This window comes from Pan paniscus, chromosome 9 (genome assembly GCF_029289425.2).
Source record: "Pan paniscus chromosome 9, NHGRI_mPanPan1-v2.0_pri, whole genome shotgun sequence".
In the NCBI taxonomy this organism is placed as follows: domain Eukaryota; kingdom Metazoa; phylum Chordata; class Mammalia; order Primates; family Hominidae; genus Pan; species Pan paniscus.
Window position 1 is genome coordinate 8,003,502 of NC_073258.2, and position 26,555 is coordinate 8,030,056.

Consider the following 26,555-nt stretch of genomic DNA (forward strand, 5'->3'; position numbering starts at 1 on the left):
TCCAAATTTGTTCAGCTGTTAAGTGGAAAAGCCAAATTCCTAACAGGTAGTTTGACCTCAGATCTTTTCTTCGACTCCACTTTACACTATATTATTTTCAGTAGGCTAAAACAGAAGGGAAAGCATTTTATATAGAAAGAAAAGTGTGTGTAAAGTCCCTCAGGTAAGAAGGAGCTAGATGTGGAAATAAGCTCCTTGAAAGCAGCAGGTACTTGGTGGTGGTGGTGGTGGTTGTTATGTGTGTTTTAATATATGTGGCTCATATGCTAAAAATGAAAAGAAAAAGAGAAAGAGAAAGAAAGAAAGAAAGAGAAAGGGAGAGAGAGAGAAGGGAGAGAGAGGAAGGAAAGAAGGAAGGAAGGAAGCCTAATGAAAACATCAAAATTATGAAAAATAGGAAACATTTTTAGCAGGCACCTAGCCTCTTCAAGAGACATTCATCTGGAAAGGTGGCATTCATCTGGATGCATTGGTTATGACATAAACCCTAAGTATAACCAGCATAAAAGGATGCACCCTGTCCCAGTTTGCTATTCTTATATTTATGCATTTGTCCAACCACCATTTGTTGAGGCAGTCTACAGGACAGTGTAGACGGTTACGAGGAAAGAGCTGGAGGCCAGACACTCCTGGCTGCCATACACCAACTCCATCAGTTCTCTTCAGATGAAATTGGGAAATTTATTTAACCACTCCAAGATTCAGTTTCCTCATGTGTGTATGAAGATCTAAGCTACCTCACAGGGTTTGAGGACTGATTGCAATGTTATAAGCAATGCACTTTGCACATTGTTTAGTACATTACATAGTGATCTTTTTTTAAGTTTTAATTTAATTTTGTATTTTATTCTACTGTGTAACAAGCACTGTGGATGCAGATATGACTAAGACTTTTTTTTTTTAACTGTCCTCAAGGAGATCACGGATTAGTAGGGAAATACACACAGAAGGAGGCAATTCCACTGCAGAGTGACAAATAATATGTAACCTCAAAAAGCACAAGGATCTGTGTGGGCACAGAGAAGATACTAAGCAATTAGGAAAGAGGGCAGGATGGTCAAGAATCTTATATTGGAGCTGTGTTTTGAAGGAAAAAGAAATTCTCAAGGCAAATGACGGGAATAGGGATACGCTAGGCAGAGAAGACATTATTTCAAATGTGAAGGATTAAGTGAGAATATTGTGAGATTTGGGGAATTGTATGCACCCTGATATGGACAGCACCCTAGATATGCTGAGACTGAGAGAAAAGAAGAGGAAGGTCAGATGAGTTTGGAGAAGTAAACAAGAACTTGTACTTTCTGATTCAGAACTTGAATCTTATCCTGAAGACTAAGGGAGGGAGGGGGCTGATAGAGGATTTTACTTGGGAGTGTGACAGAATGAAATTGACATATTGAAAACTGCATTCTGGCTGCTGTGTAGACTTGCTGTTGGAATGAAGTAAGATGCAATTGAAATGAAGTTTTAGAAACGGTAGAATAAGTTTGAGAATTTCCCTGTAGTCCAGGGAGAAATGATGATACATGCTAAAAGGGATGAATTAAATAATGCTTCCTCCAGGGCTGGAATTGGGGGAAATGCCTAGAGTGCAACATTTAAGGAACAAAGGACTCACTCTAAGGGTTTTAAGTGCTTCCTTTAATGTTGCATCCTAGGCACCTCTATGGGGCTCACTGCTCAGTACACAGACACTCAAGGTGTTATTGCCAGTCAAACAGAAAAGAAGTTTACTGTTTTCTTCTTTGCTCACTTGTCCCTGTGTGCTGTTTAGCTGGAGACAGGGGCAGGAAACAAGTCCTAGAGGTCACTCCACTGGGACTTTCTTAGGAGCCATAAATGCTCTCAGGCTCATCGTGTCTGCAGCGCAGTGGGGGTCTCCCATCTGTGGTTGAAGGAATGGATGGAAGTGTGTGAGCTAGATTGCACAGATAGCAAGCAGAACATTTCTGGTGAACTTGGACACACAGACACGTGGAAGTTACTGTAACCACCTAGATTGCAAGAAACCTTTCCTTTGTGGGCTAGCCAAGTGGGCAGGAGTAAAATAAGTAACTTTATTTCAGAGTGTAATTTTTGGCTACCTTTACCCAGGATTTCAAGTCTCTGAATCTGAATTTCCCCACAGGTCCCCTGCAACATTTCTCCAACTTTCAGCCTTCTTGTGCCCTTTCCCAGGAATAATGCCCACCTCTGTACCTTGCTCTCTGAGTCTTCTCCAGTGACATTTTGCAGCTGTAATTATCTAATTCACCGAACCATGCATGATGAAAATGCCAGCATCCAGGGGCTCCTGAATGACACAGGCTTTTAATAGGGTCTATTCAAGAGGGGCTCTAGTCTTCTAACTCAAGGTAGGACTCCAGATCAGAGATGCTCCCAAGTAAGTGGTCTGGGGAATCAGTGCTCTTGATAGAGAACACAGGGACCCTATGGGTACTTCTCAAATCTTATCCTCTGTGGGTAGCTAGATGTTGATCTAGACTTCTTGGTTGCTTGTCTATGAAGTCTGAGCTCACACACATAACTTCTTCCATTTTAAAAGCTTGAGACATCACATCAGAGATATTATTTGCCAAGCTGATCTTCGTGAATAGGAAAAATGCCTTGGCTCTTTAAGAAATATTAGGGAAATGTTTTAATATGGAATGAAGGACAATCACATATTGTTGTGCACACATTTCTATTCTTTGGTAAATGTAACTCCGTAATTGCTGCTATGCCAATTTATGGCACCAACCAATATTTCAAGTGATAGTAATCAATAGCAGACTGCCCAGCTTATTTTTAAAAATCAAAGGACAACTCCAGGTGATTCATGAGCCTGGAACTGGTCCAACAGAAAAAACTAGATTCTTAGTTATTCATTAGAAGATACTGAGTAAACTCCTCTAGAAGTTGGGGATATTAATTAAAGTGGTTCTAATGAAAGTCTAAAATTTTCATCACTCTCTTTAATAACAAAATGAATTCCATCAAATTACTGTCATATATTTGGTAATAGTAAAATAGTAAAATAATAAATTTCTATTAGAAAAATAGAAACTATCAGATAGTAAAAAAAAAGTAATATCACCTGTTAGTTTACTACTTAGATATAATAATAGCTAATATTTCCATGTTTTCTCTACCAGACATCCTATCTATGCATGTATGTGTATATACATTATTGCTATTGTTCAACACATACAGGTGATACTGTGGAAAAGTGTTTAGCCTATTTTTTAATTTAGCAATAAATGGTAAATATTAGATGATATTTATTTTACATAAAAATAAACTACCTTTGTATATAAATCAGTCTCTCCTGATACAGGATAATTTGTTAATGAGAAAATTAGTTTTCTTTTTTTCTAACTTCTGTTTTACGTTCAAGGGTACAAGTGCAGGTTTGTTACAGAGGTAAACTTGTGTCATGTGGGTTTGTTGTACAGATTATTTCCTCAACCAGATATTAAGCCTAGTACCGATTAGCTATTATTTTTCCCTCTCTCCACCCTCTGGCAGACCCCAGTGTGTGTTGTTCCTCTCTGTGTTCTTATCGTTTACCTCCCAATTATAAGTGAGAATATGTAATAACAGTATTTGGAGTTTTGTTCCTGTGTTAGTTTGCTAAGGATAATAGCCTCCAGTTCTATCCATGTCCCTGCAAAAACATGATCTCATTCTTTATTATGGCTGCATAGCATTCCATGGTGTATATTTTCTTTATCCAATCTATTATTGAAGGACATTTAGGTTGATTTCATGGCTTTGCTATTGTTAATAGTGATGGAATAAACATACACATGCATGTGTCCCTATAATAGAACAATTTTTATTCCTTTGGTATATACCCAGTGATGGCATTGCTGAGTCAAATGGTATTTCTGTCTTTAGGCCTTTGAGGAATCGCCACTGACTGAACTAATTTACACTCCCACCAACAGGGTGTAAGTGTTCCTTTTTCTCCACAACCTTGCCAGCATCTGCTATTTCTTGACTTTTTAATAAAAGCCATTCTGACTGGTGTTAGATGGTGTCTTATTGTGGTTTTGATTTGCATTTCGCTAATGATCAATAATTTTCTTTTTAATGAACATAATTAGCTATTTAAAATAATGGCTGGGTTGGGGATTTATTTTTCTTCTTTAGAGAGTATTTCATTATATGGCCCCTTTTCAGGGATAAAACCCATTTAGCGTGGGTGTGGTTGCACAAAAATTACTGGGAGGGAAGATTTGAAGAAAGTCAATCACACTATGCTCCTTAAAGGAAAAAAAAAAAAAAATTGCCAGGCGCGGTGGCTCACGCCTGTAATCCCAGCACTTTGGGAGGCCGAGGCGGGTGGATCACGAGGTCAGGAGATCGAGACCATCCTGGCTAACACGGTGAAACCCCGTCTCTACTAACTATACAAAAAATTAGCCAGGCGTAGTGTCAGGCGCCTGTAGTCCCAGTTACTCAGGAGGCTGAAGCTGGAGAATGGCGTGAACCCGAGCGGCGGAGCTTGCAGCCAGCCACGAGAGCCTGGGCGACAGAGCGAGACTCCGTCTCAAAAAAAAAAAAAAAATTGGTTTACACTTTTCATTCAAATTCAGTTCTGCAGATATAAAGAAAACCGGAAACCTAATTTACTTGTGTTGGGGAAGGCAATAAATATTTTAACCATAATTCTGCTAGCCTAAAAAAATAAACCCCAAAACAAAACAAAAACCACTTGAAGCCTGGATTTAATGCAGGGGCCTGGATGTGATTGTTAAGATCTTCTCCTACTACAGGAATATGAGTGTAATAAAGGTAAAACAAACGAATTTGGTTCTGGCACACACACACACGAAACCTTTACATAATTAAAAACTAACAAAGAAATTATTAAATGTATTTTAAGTAAGAAGAGTTTAAATAAGTGGTTGATATATGTATCCAATTATACTGACAACTTATATTTTGATAATTGCTCAAGCTACTTACTTCTGACAGTGTTTCTTTAAAGTCATGAAGTTTAGATGTATTAACAAGTAAAACTGAAATACAAATAATAGTTTTTAAAAGTCTGGGTAGACTTTGGTTCAGAATCTCATCCTGCATTTCAGGAAAGATAATCATCTTGTGCCACTGCTGCAGCTCCACCCATTCTCAAATAGCAGCATCCCCAAGTGTACTCGTAGTTCTTAATAATGTAATAAGATATTTCAAAAAAATTCATTTTTAATTAATGGATACTCATTTATTATATAGAGAAACAGACAACTATATTGTAGAACTATGGTTTTCATACATTATACTTCTACGTGAAGGATTTCTGTTTTGAAAGCTTTTACATTCATTTTTCCCTTTCCTGCCCATGTTGATTTTTCTGTACATATTATAGATGATCAATAAATGCTTAATCAATTAATAGTTGATTAGGTAAATGTGTGTGCTAGATAACAGAATTGTTTAATTCAATAAGAAAAAACCTTTTGGTTTCTGTTTTTTCTTGATATTCTTTATAAAAATTAATAATTTTCTCTCAAAATGTTTAGTTGCAGACTACAATTATTATTAAAGATTTTACAATTTTGGATGGTCATGATTTTAATTTTATGTCAATTTTATGAGAAAATAGTACTGGCTTCAGGATTTTCTTTTGAAGCATCTGTTTAAAATTATGTGACCTTATTTTAAATTTTTAGAATATTTCTCTTCAAGGCTGAATACTACACATATTTAGGTCAGTAGTTAACAGAACTGAGTAGGTAAGACTTGTTAACCTGAGCTCATTGAGGGCTAATAAATATATGCTAATTGATTATGACCATTTGACTCTCTACTTTCTTTCACATTAGACAGAAAAGTGGTGAAAGTTCCATACCATAATTCTGGCATGTCAGCTCCCAACCACTCCACTGCCAATCATGATATGTTTGTCCTCATTGGCGTTCCTGGCCTGAAGGAGCTGCACGTGTGGATCTCCATCCCCTTCTGGCTGATGTACCTGGTGGCTGTGTCAGGAAATGGTCTCCTTGTCTGTGTGGTGGCAGTGGAGCGCAGTCTTCATGAACCTATGTACCTCTTCCTCTCCATGCTGGCATTTTGGGATCTGATTCTATCCACATCCACAGTACCCAAAGCCTTGAGCATTTTCTGGTTTGATGATGTGGACATCTCCTTTGGTGGCTGTGTCACTCAGCTCTTTTTTATGCATTTTGCCTTTGTAGTGGAGTCAGGCATTCTCTTGACCACGGCTTTCAACCGCTATGTGGCCATCTGCTACCCACTGAGGTATAGCACCATCCTTAGCCACAGTGTTATTGGCAAAATTGGGGGTGTCGTGGTGTTCAGGAGTTTTGCAACTGTCTTCTCCATCGTCTTCCTTGTGAAGCGTCTGCCCTTCTGCCGGACAAACATCATTGCCCACACCTTCTGTGAACACATGGGGCTGGCAAAGCTAGGTTGTTCTGAAATCACCATCAATATTTGGTATGGAATCTCTGTACCACTACTCAGTGTTACGTTAGATATGGTGACAATAGTCATCTCCTAGGGGCTCATTGTTCAAGCAGTCTTCAGGCTGCCCTCCCTTGGTGCTTGGATGAAAGCACTCAGCACCTGTGGTTCCCATGGCAGTGTCATCCTCATGCTCTGCTTTCCAGGAATTTTCACTGTCATTGCTCAGCGCTTTGCCTGAAAATTTCCCAAGTATGTCCACATCTTGCTGGCCAATCTCTATGTTCTTTTTCCCCCCATGATGAACCCAATTATCTATGGAGTAAAGACTAAACAGATTCAGAAAGGGGTGGCCCTTGTGTTTTCTCCAAAAGGAAAATGTTGCTGAGGGTGACTGGATCTTACTGTGGCTTTTTAAAGAAGAGGAGGAGGGTCCTATTAGATGATAAGAAACGTTTGCCATGTATTTTTTCATGAAATAGGGAGGACCCAAATTATATAAGTCTCTTATTTCAAAGGGAAGTAGGTTCTCGAAGGTTTGTTATTCACAGAGATAAACATTATTATTTTAAATATCGATAGGTTTTTTTAGTATTTAATGACAACATAATATTTCTACTTCTACCAAACAAATGTAAAATCAACATATAACACTTCTCTAATATTTAAATTTTAGATATCTCTGTGTCCTCCCGAACAGCTATTATAAATACAATTAGAAATAGTGAACCCCCAAATTGGATAAAAATAGGGCAAAGGTAGAGGCTTCCCCTTCTATCTAACTTTATTTGCAAACAAATGAGAATATCTGATAATACTAGATAGTGCCATTCACATATATGATATAATATTACAGTGTTATAAATATATGATTTGGGAGAAAAAAGATCACATAATTAGATCAATTATTTTTGAGATATAAACTGCCCTGAGTGCTAGGTGTTCTAAGAGAGTTTCCTAAGCATTAAGCATCCCCTCTTCTTTAACTCCTTAACATCTTTCTCACAGGGTTGTTTGAAAATCCAATGAGAAAGTGAATATTAAAGCGCTTTAGAAGTTATAAAATTGTATCACTTTTTTATAAATGTGCTGTGTCATTATTATTAGTGTGATTATGTTTCCTGGTATGAGGTTTCATTCTCATTATGGTCAAAAGTTAAATGCAGGCCAGGTGCAGTGGCTCACGCCTGTAATCCCAGCACTTTGGAAGGCCGAGGCGGGTAGATCACCTGAGGTCAGGAGTTCCAGACCAGCCTGGCCAACATGGTGAAACCTCATCTCTACTAGAAATACAAAAATTAGCTGGGCATGGTGACGTGCACCTGTAGTGCCAGCTATTTGGGAGGCTGAGGCAGGAGAAATGCTCAAACCCAGGAGGCGGAGGTTGCAGTGAGCCCAGATCATGCCACTGCACTCCAGCCTAAGCCACAGAGCAAGACTCAGTCTCAAAAATAAAAAAATAAAAATAAAAAGTTTAATGTAAAACAGCAAAAACCTTATCCTTTGTCTACAGCCAAGTCCTCCTATCACCCTCCTTCTTTCTTTTCCCACCAGGGATCACTTAGCTATGGTGAAGTGTCCTCCTGCAGCTTTTCCCTATCAGTTGACTCTGAATGGAGGATGACAACACACTAATTGGCTGCTCTATCTGCACTGCTACTATACCAAGTGGTGTGACTGGCTGATGCCTCTTTGCACTTCCCATCCTCCAGAAACCCCTGTAAGGATTTTCAAAGAAATTTTACCTTGCTCCAGAACTATGGGACCTCCTTCTTCTCAGTTGTCTGTTCAGACTCTTGGCATCTTGCAGGGTGTAGAGAAATTACTTTTGTGTTTGTCCTGTGTTGGGGATGTTTGGATTAATTTTGCCAAAAACTTGGGATGCTTGGCTAACAGCAAGCCTTGGAAATTGAATTTACAACTACATAGATACTGAGAGAACTCCAGAAGTGTGGAGACATTTCTGGGTTGTGAAGCTTGTGAGAACGGTCTTATTTTTTTCTGGAATATTTATACCCTGGTAATATCTAAGGAAACATTCTGGGAAGGAGGGAGGTATGTGTGTGGGGGTGGGTCTAGGGAATATTCTCTCTGGCTTTCGTGAGCAAAGAAAAATTAACAGCTCAAATAAAAGAAAATAAAAGACACCAAGAATTGAAAATAGTAAATAAGATTATCTCTACTCACAGATGGCCTGATCTTATATATAGAAAGTGCTGGCCAGGTGCGGTGGCTCACGCCTGTAATCCCAGCACTTTGGGAGGCCAAGTTGGGTGGATCACGATGTCAGGAGATTGAGACCAGCCTGACCAACATGGAGAAACCCCATCTCTACTAAAAATACAAAAATAGCCAGGCATGGTGGCGGGCGCCTGTAGTCCCAGCTACTAGGGAGGCTGAGGCAGGAGAATGGCGTGAACCCAGGAGGCAGAGCTTGCAGTGAGCTGAGATCGTGCCACTGCACTCAAGCCTGGGCGACAGAGCGAGACTCCGTCTCAAAAAAAAAAAAAAAAAAAAAAAAGAAAGTGCTAAATGATACACTTAAAAAATACTATTAGAACTAATAAATGAGTCCAACAATGTTGCAGATCAATATATAACACTCAGTCAATACACAAAACAAAGAGCAAAAATTATAAAACTCTTACAAGAAAACATAATGGGAGACCATCATGACCTTGGATTTGGCAAAGTATTCTTAGATATGACACCAAAAGCATAAGCAACAAAAGAAAATATAAATTGTACTTCATCAAAATTAAAAAATAAATTGTTCTTCAAGGGACACCACTAAGAAAGTGAAAAAAAATGACAGAATGAAAAAAAAATTGCAAATCATATATTTGATAAGGATCTTATATCTAGAATTAATAAGCAATCTTTGCCATCTTTAAAATTCAATAATAAAAAGGCAAATATCCAAAATAAGCAAAAAATTTGCATAGATATTTCTCAAAGCAGGTATGGAAATGACAAGTGAAGCCATAAACAGATGATCAAAGAAATGCAAATGAAAACCACAATGAGATATCACCTCACACTTACTAAGAGATCTAGATTTAAAGTGTCAGGTAACAGCAGGTGTTGGTGAGGATGTGGAGAAATTATAATCCTCATACAGTGTTGGTGGGAAGGTAGAATGGTATAGCCACTTTTAAAAACAGTCTAGCATTCCTCAAACAATTAAACTCAATTCGAGTTAACATATAATTCAGCAATTCCACTTCTAGATCTATACCCGGGAGACATAAAAACATATCCACACAGAAACTGGCACACAAATGTTTTATGGCATCACAATTTATAATAGTAACCCCCAAATGAAAATAAACCAAATGTTCATCAATCCAAGGGTGGATCAATAAAATGCATTATATCCATGCAGTCAGATATTTGGCCATACAAAGGAATGAAGTACTGACACATGCTTCAAAATAGGTGAACATTGAAAACAGGTTGCTGAGTTAAAGAAACCACATTGAAAGATCACAATTGTGTGATTTGATTTATATGAAATGTCCAGAATAGGAAAATCTATAGAGACAGATAATGTATTAGTGGTTTCCAGAGGCCAATGGGGAGGGAAGTATGTGGTGTGACTGCTAATAAGCAGGGAGATTCTCTTTGGGGTATAAAAATGATCTGGAATTAGTAGTAATAGTTGAAAAACCTAGTGAATAAACCAGAAGCCACTGAATTTAACACTTTAAAAAAGTAAATTTTATGGTGAGCGAATTATTTAAAAAAAAAAGAAAGAAAAACTAAGTTAAGCCTGGCCCAGAAAAATGAGTCATCTTAATTTTGAAAGATTCTGAGACAGATTGATACATTTTATTGTACCCTGAATACTAGTCTTTACTATTTCTGCCCTGGTTCTAGTGTTATTATTTTCTTCTTACCCCTTAATCTATATTCTTGAAAGCACTGCCATTGTCATTTATTTCATCTTTAAAGTCCTTTCATATTCATTGTTTCAATTAAGCACTCACAATAACCTTACATACTCTCTCTCTCTCTAGTACTAACTACAATTTGATACTCTTCGAAGCCTCCCCTAGCTATACCAGATGAATTATTTATCTGGATTCTGGACTCACAGCAAGTTGCACTCACTGCTGTATTGTGATTAATGGTAACTGTTCATGGTAAGGAGACATGATTTCTTCAACTATTGACCTCAAATGCTGACCCAATGAAGGGATCAATCAAGAATTGTCAAATGTTCCAGTGAGCAAGACAGGGGTAATAATCCCTGTACCTCCCTCCCTTTAGAATAATATATGAATGTAATAGATGTTTAGGGGCAGTGGAGGGGTAAATTAAAAGCTCTAAGGTAAAAAAGAAACATGGGTTTTCAGACAGACACAAAGAAGGTGACAAATTTAAAAACCCCAAGAGAAAAAGACTTTACGAAGGACACTAGGAAGAGAGAAACAAAGGTGGAATTGAAGACATGGAAAAGAACTAGTGATGGAACAGGAAATGCAAAAACAAATTTAATGAACACTGTCAGGCCAAGAGCCTCTGAGTTGTTGCTAAGCCCTTCCCTTCTTCAGATATTAAGAGTGTCTATCAATAATCTCTTCTATCTGGCTCTATGCCAAAGCATATACCATGTGCCTTAGGTCCTTGCGTTGAATGGGAGGGGGAAATCAGCCCTGATGGCGGGGGAGGGAATTGGAGCTGAGAAAGGGAAAGATACACAGAGGCAGGAGAATCCCTGCTCCCAGAGGAGAGGAGGGAATAAACACTGTATGAGGCAAGACCTGAGATTCGATTCTATATATTAAGGAAGACTGTGCTGTGTATGAATTGTGGAATTGAGAAGCCGTGAATCTGAGCAGGTGACATCAGGGAGGTAAGTCTGGGTCAGATATTTTTAGGATGAAGAGGAAGTATTAATATGGAGGAATAGGATGAGAAATGGGCAATGTTCAAAGAGGGGCAGAGAGAATAATGGGTAGCTGGAATGAATTGTGTTTTCCTGAGGGGTGGAGTGGAAGAAGGGCAGTTTGGAGGGACACTTTCTAGGTAAGGTTGGAGAGACTGGATGAGTAAATAATCCTTTGCTCTCAAGGAGGATGCAAGAATCATAAATTACAGATAGATTATGTCCTGAGACATTGAGGAACAGTGGAAAGAAAACTACAGCATATGGGAGATCATGCATAAGGGATAAATGGGTCAAGTCCCTGGACAGAGGAGTCAGGTAAAGGATTCAAAAACAGGTGGTAGAAATTTACTGAAATAGCAGAAGGGATAATTTCTCCCATTAAAAAAAAATGAAAGAGAATTAGAGGATGAAGGAGGATTGCCAGAGTACAGAGAAAAGAAGATAAAGGAATGTTTGCTTGATGGTCTAGATTTCTCCGTCATTGCAGAGATTAGCCCATCTGCTGTATTGGGTCTTAGAGGAGAGGAAGGAAGAGAAGGTTTGGAACTAACATTCATATTTTGGGAACCCAATAAGGGATAAGTCAACAGATGACAAAAAAAGTTCTAATAGAAACTGCCTAGATTTGTAATAGATCGTATATATGAATTTATCAAACAAAGTATACTGCCTAAGAATGAAAACTAGGAATACAAGCCAGGATAAGGAATTGTTAGTGACTGAGGGAATTAAATGTGGTCAGTATTATTCAAGTTTCTAACCAAGGAACTCAGGCTTGCAGAGTTGAAGCCTAAAGCCAAGTGAAAGTAAATAAAATCTGCTTCCATTCTTGTAGTTAATGTATTTACTTTTGTATTTAACTTTGAATAGTCTATCTCTGACCTGATTCTACTCTAAAACATGTAAATTTCCAAGGTGGCCAAGAGATGTTTAATTGGAAAAGATATATTAGAAAAGATAGGAGGTTCCAAAGATATCTGAAGGAGGAACTCGTGGACAAGGGGGTTAAGTATATACGGAGTGGAAGGTTTTTTTTACAAAGAGCTGCCAGATGGACACTTAAAGTGGAGTTGCTCAGTTTTGAGGTGTGAAGACTTTAACGGATGCCTGAATTGGAGTGAAAACAGAAATTACTGGGATGGAGAATAGGGAGACACCAGATGGACACAGGCTACCTTGGAGGTTCATTATTTAGGAGGAGAACTGAAGTCAAGTTGGAGAAGAAAGATGTTTGCAAGCGCTGATGTCACCCACAAAGGTGGGAACATGTAGCAGAGGATGAACGTGGTGAGTGATGGGTGCTGTGGGAAGAAGGAGCACAATGGTGGCACCAACTACAGACACGAAGAGAACATGAGAACAGAAGATCTATGATAAGAAACCTGTGATTTTTGTGGTACTGGTGTGTGTTGTTGTCAGTGTAAACTTACATGGCTGAGTAAGTGGGAATGTACCTCCTCCACCTTCTTTTGAACATTCATTAAGTGTAAATTCTAACCCAGTCAATAGCAAATGAGGCACAGTCCTGGCTCACAGAGAGCTCACAATATAATGGGACTGAAAATATTTTAGTGCAGTAAGTACAGATAGGGAGAAAGAGAGATGGCTGCAGGGGAATGCAATAGTACAGAGAAAGTTGCTGATCCAGCCATTTGGAGGGATGAGAAAAATCTTTCTGGATGAGAAATATAGACTGGCTATGTTAAAGAGGAGGATGGAAGTAGAAGAAGCAGAATGTATAAAAGACCACAGGAAAAAAAGAGTAGCTTCAGGGGCATACATGCTTTCCAGTATGAGCAGAGAAAAGAGAAAGCAGGGAGGGGGAGAGGGAGAGGGAGAGAGAGGGAGAGAGAGGGAGAGAGAGAGAGAGAGAGAGAGAGAGAGAGAGTGAGTGTGTGTGTGTGTGTGTGTGTGTGTGTGTGTTAGTTGCATGAATCTTTCAGGCAACGGGCGGTTATTATCCTTAATCAAGATAGTGCATATGCAAAATTATCTTTTGGGAACATTGTTTAATTATGAGGAATGGTTTAGAGACTAGAAGAACTGCAGACTAGGAGACCAGTTGGGAGGGCTTTGGATAAGTGGATCTAGAGCCTGGAAAGCAACATAAATGGCAATGTAGATTTGGGAGATATTAGCACATGAAGGCTAAATGGAGCCAAGGTAGTAGACAAGATCGGTCAGAGAGAGGAAAGAGTGAGAAGAGGATTGCTACAGACCATTAGGAAACACAAACAGTAAACCATTCTGCAGGGAGAGAGATGACTTTAATGAGAGCAGGATCAGACCAGGGTACAAGAGAAGAACTGGTGGAAGGTAGAGAAATCAAAGTCAAAAGTGGTCTTTCATGGAAGAATGATTTTTAAAGGAAAGAAGAGAGACAAAACAGTAATTTAAAAGAGAGTTTAGTAGAATAAAATGTTTTTATTATAGCTGTTGTTAATTTTTTGCTTGTCTTCAAGTTAAAAAGATTTGAATATTCTTTAATAAAGATCCAGGAAATCAGGAGAAGCTGAAGATAAAGACAGAGAATAATTGATGAAACAAAGTCCCTGAATTGGTAGGAAAGAAAGGTAATTCAGAGAATAGATGGGGAAATTATTCTTGACGATACAGCTACATACATTCATACACATAAATACATGTATATACATGGATATGTATATAAGTACACATATGAATGCATGCATGTAAGTATGCATATGTATGTTTGTGTGTGTATAAGGTTGTTTTAAAAACAATCTAATATGTTAAATATTCATACACGAGGCCCTAGGTTCATTTCCCAGCACCTCAAATAATAACTCAAGAAACTTGTCTTATATTTAGGTAAAGTAAAATATGTTCCAGCTATGACAAAAGAAACGTTGGAAAATAGGAAAGATACTGGCACCTCTTTCTCTGGGACTGGAGGAAATGAGGGGAGGATGGATGCAGAGATAAATAAATGTACAGGAAAGGAATAATATGAGGGATATGTTCCTGATAGTCCTGAAATGTGAGTTACAAAAGAGAAACATTCAGTGGAGAGAGAAAAACAGAATTTGGGCAGTGATAAAAGTCGTATATGCCAGGTGTGGTGGCTCACACATGGGAGCCACCAGCACTTTGGGAGGCCAATCCCAGCACTTTGGGAGGCCAAGGCAGCTGAATCACTTGAGGTCAGGAGTTCAAGACCAGCCTGGCCAACATGATGAAACCCCATCTCTACTAAAAATACAAAAAAAAATCAGCTGGGCATGGTTGTGGGCGCCTGTAATCCCAGTTATTTGGGAGGCTGAGACAGGAGAATCACTTGAACCCAGGAGGCAGAGGTTGCAGTGAGCGGATATCATGTCATTGCACTCTAGGCAGGGCGACAGAGTGAGACTCCATCTCAAAAAAAAAAAAAGTCGTATATTCATTGTGAGAATAGTTTAATAGGACTGAGGAGGAATCATGTGTCCTAATATGTACTAAAGACTACTTATGTGATTGTGTCATTTTTTCACATCCTGACTATGTGAGCTGAGGATAACACTAGTTAGATTTAGTTGAAGTCTGAGAATTTACAGATGCAGCAGAAACCAATGGATACTAAAAGGTAATGATCCTGGTGGAAGTGATAGACATCTAGAGTAGATAGGGAAGAAAGTTCAAAAAGTTCTTACATCAGTGGCTCACAAACTTCAGCATGAATCAGAATCACCTAGAGAGCTTGCCAAAACACAGAATGTTATCCCAACTCTAGGTTTTCTCATCCGTAGGTTTGTGGTAGGGCCGAAGAATTTACAAGTTCCCTGACGGTGCTGTGGAGACCAAGCTTCAGAAGCATTGTTCTACGCCTTCCTTTCTGCTCTGGATGACAGTGCCACATTTCACAGCCACAGAGGTGACTCAGGAAGTCACACGCAATTTAATAAGCTTTCCTCAGAGAAAATTTAGCTTAATATACCAACAAAACAACAATTATGCTCATTTTAAAAATTAGAAAATTGCTCACTCCTGTAATCCCAGCACTTTGGGAGGCCCAGGCGGGTGGATCACGAGGTCAGGAGAATAAGACTATCCTGGCTAACACGGTGAAACCCCGTCTCTACTAAAAATACAAAAAAATTAGCCAGGCGTGGTGGCGGGCGCCTGTAGTCCCAGCTCCTTGGGAGGCTGAGGCAGGAGAATGGCGTGAACCCGAGAGGCGGAGCTTGCAGTGAGCCGAGATTGCGCCACTGCACTCCAGCCTGGGTGACAGAGCGAGACTCCGTCTCAAGAAAAAAAAAAAAAGAAAGAAAGAAAATTGTTACTCAAAGAAGACAGTGACTTGTCCCAGATCAAGCAGCCAATAGTTAACAGGGCAGACCTCTGACCCAGGTTTCTTCACACCCTCTCCGGTGTTCTTTCTAAATGCCATAGCTACCTTAATTGCCTTCATACTTAGCGCATCTGTGCCTAGGGAAAAATGGGTGTAGGGTTGGCAGTGCCCACCACCCCCAACCCTACTCTTTCACATAATCTGCTAAGCAAATTGTCGTTTAGTCCTGTTGTTGTAGGACTGCAGTCCTCTCTGTAGGGCCTGGGGCTTTTGCAGAGCTCATTACAGTTCACATGCCCAAAGAGATTGTACAGATTGGTTTTGATGTTCTACCTATCCCTGTTCTTTTCTGGACCTATGGCACTGTGCTGAGTCTGGCAATGTTTTTGAGCCCTTTAGTTTCCTGAAAAAAAATTTTTTTTTTTTTTTTTTTTTTGAGACGGAGACTCACTCTGTCGCCCAGGCTGGAGTGCAGTGGCGCGATCTCGGCTCACTGCAACCTCCGCCCTCTAAGTTCAAGTGATTCTCCTGCCTCGCCCTCCCGAGTAGCTGGGATTACAGGCGCCTGCTACCACACCCGGCTGATTTTTTGTATTTTCAGTAGAGACAGGGTTTCACCATCTTCACCAGGCTGGTCTTGAACTCCTGACCTCGTGATCCACCAGCCTCAGCCTCCCAAAGTGCTGCGATTACAGGCGTGAGCCACTGCGCCCGGCCTAGTTTCCTGAAATTCTTAAAGCTGTGTGGAGAGCTTCTGAGTAAGAACACTGAGCCTGTCTGTGGGCAGGTCCTGTAACTGTGCAGAGCCTATGTGTAATTATTTACGGAGAATATGGCTGTGTGCAGAGCCTGTGTGTGATTATCTGTAGAGATATGCCTGTGTGCAGAGGCCATAACTGTCATTGGGCCTGTAAGTATATGCAGGCCTTGTGCATATGGAAAGTCTACTAATGTGTTCAAAAATCTGAAGCTCTTTTTTCCCTATGGCACAGGTGAGGGCGCTGCATAAAATCATGGCCCTTTTTTCTGCTAACAGCATAGCTGCTATGAACAACTCTGACACTCGCATAGCAGGCTGCTTCCTCACTGGCATCCCTGGGCTGGAGCAACTACATATCTGGCTGTCCATCCCCTTCTGCATCATGTACATCGCTGCCCTGGCAGGCAATGGCATCCTAATTTGTGTCATCCTCTCCCAGGCAATCCTGCATGAGCCCATGTACATATTCTTATCTATGCTGGCCAGTGCTGATGTCTTGCTCTCTACCACCACCATGCCTAAGGCCCTGGCCAATTTGTGGCTAGGTTATAGCCACATTTCCTTTGATGGCTGCCTCACTCAGATGTTCTTCATTCACTTCCTCTTCATTCACTCTGCTGTCCTGCTGGCCATGGCCTTTGACCGCTATGTGGCCATCTGCTCCCCCCTGCGATATGTCACAATCCTCACAAGCAAGGTCATTGGGAAGATCGTCACTGCCGCCCTGAGCCGCAGCTTCATCATTACGTTTCCATCCATCTTTCTCCTTGAGCACCTGCGCTATTGCCAGATCAACATCATTGCACACACATTTTGTGAGCATATGGGCATTGCCCATCTGTCCTGTTCTGATATGTCCATCAATGTCTGGTATGGGTTGGCAGCTGCTCTTCTCTCCACAGGCCTGGACATCATGCTTATTACCGTTTCCTACATCCACATCCTGCAAGCAGTCTTCCGTCTCCTTTCTCAAGATGCCCGCTCCAAGGCCCTGAGTACCTGTGGATCCCATATCTGTGGCATCCTACTCTTCTATGTCCCTGCCCTTTTTTCTGTCTTTGCCTACAGGTTTGGTGGGAGAAGCATCCCATGCTATGTCCATATTCTCCTGGCCAACCTCTACGTTGTCATTCCTCCTATGCTCAATCCCGTTATTTATGGAGTGAGGACTAAGCAGATACTGGAAGGGGCTAAGCAGATGTTTTCAAATCTTGCCAAAGGATCTAAATAAATGCTTTCAACTTAGTCTCAACCCTTTTCTACACCTATCAATTGTCCCGTATTTAACACATTCTCACCTCTACATCTTCCAGTTATCCGTGTGTTATTCTCATCGATCTCCCGATTTATTTAAATATGTCACCTATTCAAACCCACCTCTGATTTCTTTTATTGGAAATCTTTAGTAAAATCTGTCTCATTCTCTTACTCTTACTATTGAAATGCAATCTGATTTCCCATCACCTCAAGAAAAACTAGCTAGTTAGGGGAAATGTAAGAACCAAGTTTACGTTCTAAGTGAAACCTTTTTCTAACTGCTTACGTTGGCTTCCTAATGTGTTCTTAATCACTTGTATATAATTTTGACATTTGCCAGTTCAACATCTTTCTCATGACGGGAACCCCTGAGAACTGTCATGTCTAAGAATTTATAGTCTCATGGAATGATATTTTTCTTACCAGTTGCACAAATTCACAATCACATACATGTATATACCCATGTTCAGAGATACTAATGCAGCAGCAGCATAAATAGGTGGACATATCCATTTATCAACTTTTATCAAATAATTCTGAACTAACCATTACCTGTTCTGGACAAAGTTTTCCCTGAAATGTAGACAATTGTATAGGACTCTTTTCCATCCAAATATGCTTTGTATTTAAAAGTTATATTCATCATTAAAATTAGAAATAAAAATACCTACTCATATCTGATACCTATGGATGGATATATTATTTAATAAATAGTTAAAGAAATATAAACATCTATATGTTATTTAATAACTTGCTCAATTATAACTACTAACATCAGGAATTAGCCTAGGCTGATGTTCTCTAAGATTGAGAAGAGCAACTCAACCTGAATTTTAGCCCAAGACCAAACTATTCTTGAAAACAGTTCACATCTCAACCCTGCCCACTCCTATACTCAGCCCACAGTGAAAGAGCCATCATTTGAGATTCTGCCCCACTTTTCATCTAAATCACTATTTTGTTGGATCATTAGTATATTGCTTCTCGTTTTATTAGAAATCTCATCTTTGTGTCTTAACTCCCTGTCTAGAGTGTACACTTCTTGAGAAAGAAAAGATTATTTTGAAGGCTTTTTATCATATTGCCCCAAAGCATGAGAACCCTCTCATAGCGAATACGTAATATGAGTATATGTGTAGAAAATTCTTCTTTAAAAAAATTTAACATCACTTTTCTGCTCTAGACTCATTCTTCTCTGCGGGAGTTCTTCCCCCTGGGAGACACTGGGACTTAATGTCACGTAGAGGAGAGAATTGTGCTAGGTGCCAGGAGACATGGATTTAAAAGTTAGATGTACTACTTGGTCAATAAGCTTGAGAGTCTGCATAATATCCATGAACTTAATTTTCTGCTCATCTTTGAAGAAGATGAGAATAATATAACATTAAGTATCTATTGCAAATAAGCATTCAATGAATGTTCAGTTCATTTCCACCTTTTTCTTTCCACGTAGCTCTCTATCCTCAAGACAATGATAATAAAAATTAGAGAGAGGAGTCATTAGCATCCTTATTATGTGGAAAAGAAAACTGTAAGATGTGGTGATCAAGTTTTGAGTTCTAGATCTTTTTGAAATTGACTCTGTTGGAAATGACTGTTCCATTTACTCACTGTGTGAGTCTGGGCAAGTTACTTTACTTCTCTGTATCTCAACTTTCTTTTTCTTTTTCTTTTTCTTTTCTTTTTTTTTTTTTTTTGAGACAGAGCATTGCTTTGTTGCCCAGGCTGGAGTGTAGTGACCTGCTGTCAGCTCACTGCAACCTCCACCTAAAAGGTTCCAGTGATTCTTGTGCTTCAGCCTCCCCAGCAGCTGGTGCTACATGTATGCACCACCACACCTGGCTAATTTACATATTTTAGTAGAAGTGGGGTTTTGTCATGTTGCCCAGGCTGGTCTCGAACTCCTGACCTCAGGTAATCCGCCTGCTTCAGCCTCCTGAAGTGCTGGGATTACAGACCTGAGCTCTCGCACCCAGCAACTTTCTCATCTTTAAAAGGGAAATAATAATAGTAACTTTCTCTTAATGATTTAGTGAGAAATAAATATATATCCATCTTATAACAGCACTTTGCAAATAAATAAGTGCTCTATAAAGGATAGCTTTATTTGTATTATTGTTTCAATTATTATTAATGAATGGCTCATCCAACATCATAATGGTTGTTCTGAGACCTAACCAGATTGTGTATCATACTCAAACTTTGTTTCTACCAGGAGGACTAGGAAAAAGAAAACAAGAATAAAACAAAAATATTTTAATCTAATATTTACAGTAACTAAATTCAATCAAATATAATTCTAACATGTCAAAATTAAATGTATTCTTTAAAGAATTGTAGAGATTTCTTTAAATCTACTATTTTTTAAAATTTTTTCTTTATTTATTTTTTATTATCATACTTTAAGTTCTAGGGTACATGTGCACAACATGCAGGTTTGTTACATACGTATACATGAGCCATGTTGGTGTGCTGCACCCATTAACTGGTCATTTATATTAGTTATATCTCCTAATGCTATCCCTCCCCACTCCCCCCACCACACTACAGGCCCCGGTGTGTGATGTTCCCCTTACGGGCGTTCTCATCGTTCAATTCCCACCTATGAGTGAGAACATGCGATGTTTGGTTTTTTGTCCCTGCAATAGTTTGCTGAGAATGATGGTTTCCAGCTTCATCCATGTCCCTACAAAGGACATGAACTCATCCTTTTTTATGGCTGCATAGTATTCCATGGTGTATATGTGCCACATTTTCTTAATCCAGTCTATCATTGATGGACATTTGGGTTGGTTCCAAGTCTTTGCTATTGTGAATAGTGCCGCAATGAACATACATGTGCATGTGTCTCTATAGCAGCATGTAAATCTACTATTTAAATCAACTATGCCACTGAAGACACATAAACTTGACTGCTGTTTTACAGATACACCAAGCTCATTTCCTTCTTCAGGCTTTTGTGCTTGTTATTCCTGTTTCCTGAAACATCCTTTTCCTGTATCTTTACATGACTCATTCCCACCTTTCCTGCATTTCCCTGTTTATATGTCTCTTCCACAGGAATTTCTCTATGATTTTCTAATAAGACATATACCTCCATTTCTTTCACGGGGAAAAAAAACCATCATAAGCAAAGAGACAAAAGTCAATGACAAACTGAAATCTTTTCAAGTTATATTGTAGATAAGACGCTTGCTTTTCCTAATACTTATAAGTTCCTCAAAATGTAGAGGAAAAAAATGATCAAAAGCCTGATAAACATAAAGAACAGATACATCATTAGAATATGCTTTGCTTACTATTAATAAGAGAAAATACAATAAAAACTACACCAAGATACCATTTCTTACCTGTCAGATTAGTAAAAGTTGAAAGGATTAACCTCGTGCTGGCCATAATGTTAGAAAACAGAGCCTCTCATACTTTGCTTATGGATATACCATACAATAGAATTTTTAAACACCTAACAAAATGTGTATGAATTTATTATTTGATCCAGAAATCACATTTATAGGAGTTACATTTCATATATGCCTCCTTATGTACAAAATGATGTGTACAAGGTTAAAGATTATGACAAAATTTTTGTAACACATAAATATTTGAAACAACCTAAATACAGTCTGAATTCCTAGGTTTCAAATCCACCCCCTCATGCTTACTAAAGTATAAAAACTTGTTAACATTTACCAAGTTACAAAAAGGTGTTATAATCACATAGACGGGTTAGATTGCAGTCACCATATTCAGTACATACTACCTAACTGTTTGTCACCGGGCAATTTGGTAATTATCCTCTTTAAGCCTCAGTTACCTTCTCTGTAAAAAAAGAGTAATAATACCTGCTTCAGGGGTTGTTTTGTTTATTAATGAGATTAGCTAGATATAAGAAATAAATAACTGGCATATTAATAGATACTTTATTGCTATCAAAATTTTAACTAATATAAAATAGCTAGAATATGCTTTATTGCAGGTATATTTGTGTGCACCTCTGGTAGAACTGTATTTCCACTAGCTGAATGCCTAAAAGTGGAACATCTAGATCATAGATCATGCATATTTAAAATTTTGATAGATGCTGCCAAATTGTCTGTAAATATTAGCTAGGTAAATTCATAGCAATTGAACAGTATCACTTGTGATATTATCACATTGTTCTTTTACTTGGAATTTAAAAAAAGACTATCTTTTAATAATTCGTATCTACATGTTATCTTCTTTGAATTATCTTTGTTCATTTTTCTCTAGTTTTCTTGATCTGATTTTAATATTTGATATATAAATTATATTAATCCTTTACAAAATAAAAAATATAGCAGAATATATGCAAAATATAGAAGCATATACCAAAAATATATTTTCCAGTTTGCTTTTCAATAGAAAAGTCAACAAGCAATTTCAAGAGAAATTTTTAATTTTTGTGTTTGCCAGTCTCCATATTTATAAAATTAGTTTCATTATGTTTCTCTTTATTTCAAGGTCAAGATTTTCTTCTATAGCTTCTTTTGTTATTATAGTTTGATTACAAAATTAACACATTCTGTTAGTATAAAATAAAAATTGAAAAATATAATTTCCTGATGCTATCTCCACAAAGGTAATGTGTACTTGTTTAGAATCAAAGGAAGAATCTGTCATTTTTTATGTAAGAAGCAGTTTCATGTAAGAGATACCGCAAAAGGGCCTCCTCTTATAGATTGAAGGCTGAGACCCTGAGTGAGAGATTAAATAAGGGAGATTTATCTTACAGGGTGTAACTAAATTTATAGGAAAAAATATCAAGGAATTTGAGACATTTCTTTTCACTGAGTTCCTAACACTCTCCCAAGTCTCCGTCTGAATCTTCCCCTAACATTACCTAGAGAGTTACTCTCAGTTATCCCTGAGAATGCTCAAATGAATGAAGGCATAGTGCAAGAAAAACCTTTTTTCTACCCTCCTAGATTCTCCAGCTAGGGCCCTGAAAATTAGACTGACAAAAGACAGATTAATAAGAGAAAAACAAACACATTTATTAATATGTGCATTAACATGGGAGAAACCTATTGATAACTAACTCAAAGGGGTGGTTAGAACATTGGCTTACATAACATCTTAACAAAAGAACAATAGATTTTTAAAAAGTGACAAAAAAAAGTTTCAGGCTTCTAAGGGTAGCAAACTGTAGGAAAGTAAAAATGTGGTGGAAACTAATGGAGGATAAGGGCTAATTAGTAAGGTTTGTGTAGGCTCTTTCTCAATGCCATATTGTCTGTGGTGATAGGTTGTTATTCCCTTTCTGGTAATAACGGAGAAGTATGAGTCAAGGGGAGGCGGTCACCATCACAAGAGGAATTTGTGTTTAGCTTTTGGGCAGCTAGGAGGAGGGCAGAGAGCTCATCCTGTGTCTGCTTTTTCTCAATTACCTTCAGCTTAAAAGGATTCTTATGCCACAGTGGTACATTTTGGAGTAGCATATTCTAAACCTATCTCAGTCCATTTGGGCTGTTACAACAAAATATCAGAAACTAGATAACTTATAAACAACAGAAATTTACTGCTCAAATATCTGGAGGCTGGGGAGTACAAAACAAGGTGCCAGCAGATTCGGCATCTGGTAAAGGCCCACTTTCTGATTCATAGATGGTGCCTTCTAGCTGTGTCTTCACATGGAGAAAGGGACGAGAAGGTCTCTCTTGGGTCTCTTTTATAAGGCCACTAATCCGTTCATGAGGGCTCTAGCCTCATGACCTAGCCACTTCCCAAAGGCTCCACCTCATAATACTATTGCAATGGTGATGAGGTTTAAATGTATAAATTTTGTGGGGAAAGGGTGCAGCACAAACTGTTAGACCATAGTAGAATCCCTTCAACAGCTTTACCATTTCAACTGGACAGATGTTTTAAAATTTTTTTTTTTCTTTTTGTTTAGGTGGAGTTTTGCTCTTACTTCCCAGGCTGGAGTGCAATGGCACCGTCTTTGCTCACTGCAACCGCCACCTCCAGGGTTCAAGCAATTCTCCTGCCTCAGCCTCCCAAGTAGCTGGGATTACAGGTGCCGGCCACCACTCCTGGCTAATTTTTTGTATTTTTAGTAGAGATGAGGTTTCACCATGTTGGCCAGGCTGGTCTCGAACTCCTGACTTCAGGTGATCCACCCACCTCGGCCTCCCAAAGTGCTGAAATTACAGGCATGAGCCTCCGCGACTGGCCTAAAATAATTTTAATTGAAGGAGCAATAAGAAGAAAAAGGTGGAACAGTTTCTTCCCCATCTCACTTGCAGTTTTCCTTTTCTTCTTTTTTTTTTTTTTTTTTTTTTTTTGAGACAGAGTCTCACTCTGTCACCCAGGCTGGAGTGCAATGGCGTGATCTCAGCTCACTGCAACCTCCACCTCCCAGGTTCAAGCGATTCTCCTGCCTCAACCTCCCAAGTAGCTGGGACTACAGGCGCACACCACCACCCTCTGCTAATTTTTTGTATGTTTAGTAGAGATGGGGTTTCACCATGTTAGCCAGGATGGTCTTGATCTCCTGACTTCGTGATCTGCCTGCCTCAGCCTCCCAAGTGCTGGGATTACATGCGTGAGCCACTACGCCTGGCCACTTGAAGTTTTTCAAAACTTATGGTCCTCAATCCCCTTATTATTTTAATCCTTAACCCCAAACAAGACCATATGAAGACCTTTTTGGTTGTTTTTTTTTTTTTTTTGAGTTTCAGGTGTCACAACCTAGATGGTCACCTTCTTTCTTTCTTTATACTAATTTTATTAATGAGAAGCTTTTTAAAAAGCACTTGTTTACATGTCTATGTTCACATCAACTGTGATTAGAATTAAACAATCCTAGGGTGTATGTTCCATTTTAGCTTTTGGTAACTCCTTCTACCTGCCCACAGATTTTTTCTTTTTTTTCTTTTTTGAGATGGAGTGTCGCTTTGTTGCCCAGGCTGGAGTGCAGTGGTGCCATCTCATCCCACTGTGACCTCTGCCTCCTGGGTTCAAGTGATTCTCCTGCCTCAGCCTCCCATGTAGCTGGGATTACAGGCACATGTCACCACACCTGGCTAATTTTTTTATATTTTTAGTAGAGGCAGGGCTTCACCATGTTGGCCAGGCTGGTCTTGAACTCCTGACCTCAGATGATCCGCCCGCCTCGGCCTCCCAAAGTGCTGGATTTACAGACGTGAGCCAGGGCCCCCTGTCACACATTTTTATCATACCTATCTCAGACAATTGAAGTTTTTCTTTTCCTCAAAAATCCAAGCTGAGAGGTTATAATAAATACAGTGGAGCATATTTATTTGTATTCTAAACTGGTCAAAGAGTCACTGTAGATGGAATCTTAGAGGAAAAATTATGAAAGAATTTAAAATAAAAAAATGCTTACTCATCTAGTGTCCTCTTCTGAGTTTTCTTAGCTTTGTATCGTCTTTGAGGTTAATATAATTTATTATGGAAATTATATTGAGCTGAAAATCATGCAAGTGATTTTGCCCATAGAAATGCAAATTAATTGTCTCAAATAGACATGTATTTGATGATTCTATTGTGGATGTTGACTTGTTTTCATCTCTTTGTAAATTCATTGCAAGTTTTTCTGATCACTTGTATTTATGTGTGTTTTTAAATTCTCCTTTGGGTTGGTTACACCATCTTGCTGATTCTCTCCTTAATTAACTAAATAAATCTTCGGCATGTGTTCATTTTATATGTCCATAAACTCTCATTTTTTTTTAAAAAGAAAACATCTTTTAACAGAAATCAGGCTAAAACAAAAAAGACAAATTAGTGGACTATAGGAATGGTCTACTTGTGAGAGGTGACAGCGTGCTGGCAGTCCTCACAGCCCTCCCTCGCTCTCGGTGCCTCCTCTGCCTGGGCTCCCACTTTGGTGGCACTTGAGGAGCCCTTCAGCCCACTGCTGCACTGTGGGAGCCCCTTTCTGGGCTGGCCAAGGCCAGAGCCGGCTCCCTCAGCTTGCAGGGAGGTGTGGAGGGAGAGGCGCGAGTGGGAACCGGGTCTGCGCGCGGCACTTGCGGGCCAGCTGGAGTTCCGGGTGGGCGTGGGCTTGGCGGGCCCCGCACTAGGAGCAGGCGGCCTGCCCTGCCGGCCTGGGCAACGAGGGGCTTAGCACCCAGGCTAGCGGCTGCGGAGGGTGTACTGGGTCCCCCAGCAGTGCCAGCCCACCGGCACTGCGCTCGATTTCTTGCCGGGCCTTAGCTGCCTTCCCGCGGGGCAGGCCTCGGGACTGCAGCCCGCGATGCGTGAGCCTTCCCCCGCCTCCATGGGCTCCTGTGTGGCTGGAGCCTCCCCAACGAGTGCCACCCCCTGCTCCAGGGCGCCCAGTCCCATCGACCACCCAAGGGCTGAGGAGTGCGGGTGCATGAAGCAGGACTGGCAGGCAACTCCACCTGCAGCCCCTGTGTGGGATCCACTAGGTGAAGCCAGCTGGGCTCCTAAGTCTGGTGGGGACTTGGAGAACCTTTATGTCTAGCTCAGGGATTGTAAATACACCAATCGGCAGTCTGTATCTAGCTCAAGGTAAACACACCAATCAGCACCCTGTGTCTAGCTCAGGGTTTGTGAGTGCACCAATAGATATTCTGTATCTAGCTGCTCTGGTGGGGCCTTGGAGAACCTTTGTATGGACACTCTGTATCTAACTAATCTGATGGGGACGTGGAGAAGCTTTGTATCTAGCTCAGGGATTGTAAATGCACCAATCAGCGCCCTGTCAAAACAGACCACTGGGCTCTACCAATCAGCAGGATGTTGGTGGGGCCAGATAAGAGAATAAAAGCAGGCTGCCTGAGCCAGCAGTGGCAACCCACTGGGGTCACCTTCCACACTGTGGAAGCTTTGTTCTTTTGCTCTTTGCAATAAATTTTGTTACTGCTCACTCTTTGGGTCCACACTGCTTTTATGAGCTGTAACACTCACCGCGAAGGTATGCAGCTTCACTC

At 39.7% G+C, this 26,555-nt stretch overlaps 2 protein-coding genes across 2 annotated transcripts in view; one reads left to right on the forward strand and one right to left on the reverse strand.

Moving 5' to 3' along the window:
* The window catches only part of LOC100983089 (olfactory receptor 52H1), a 42,994-nt gene that overhangs the window by 10,535 nt on the left and 5,904 nt on the right, over nt 1–26,555 (reverse strand). The window lies entirely within an intron of this gene.
* On the forward strand, nt 14,221–17,584 carry LOC100983779 (olfactory receptor 52B6). Its single transcript, XM_003819044.4, has one exon. It carries the CDS (start codon nt 16,577–16,579, stop codon nt 17,582–17,584), a length of 1,008 nt encoding a protein of 335 aa, XP_003819092.2. The 5' UTR covers nt 14,221–16,576.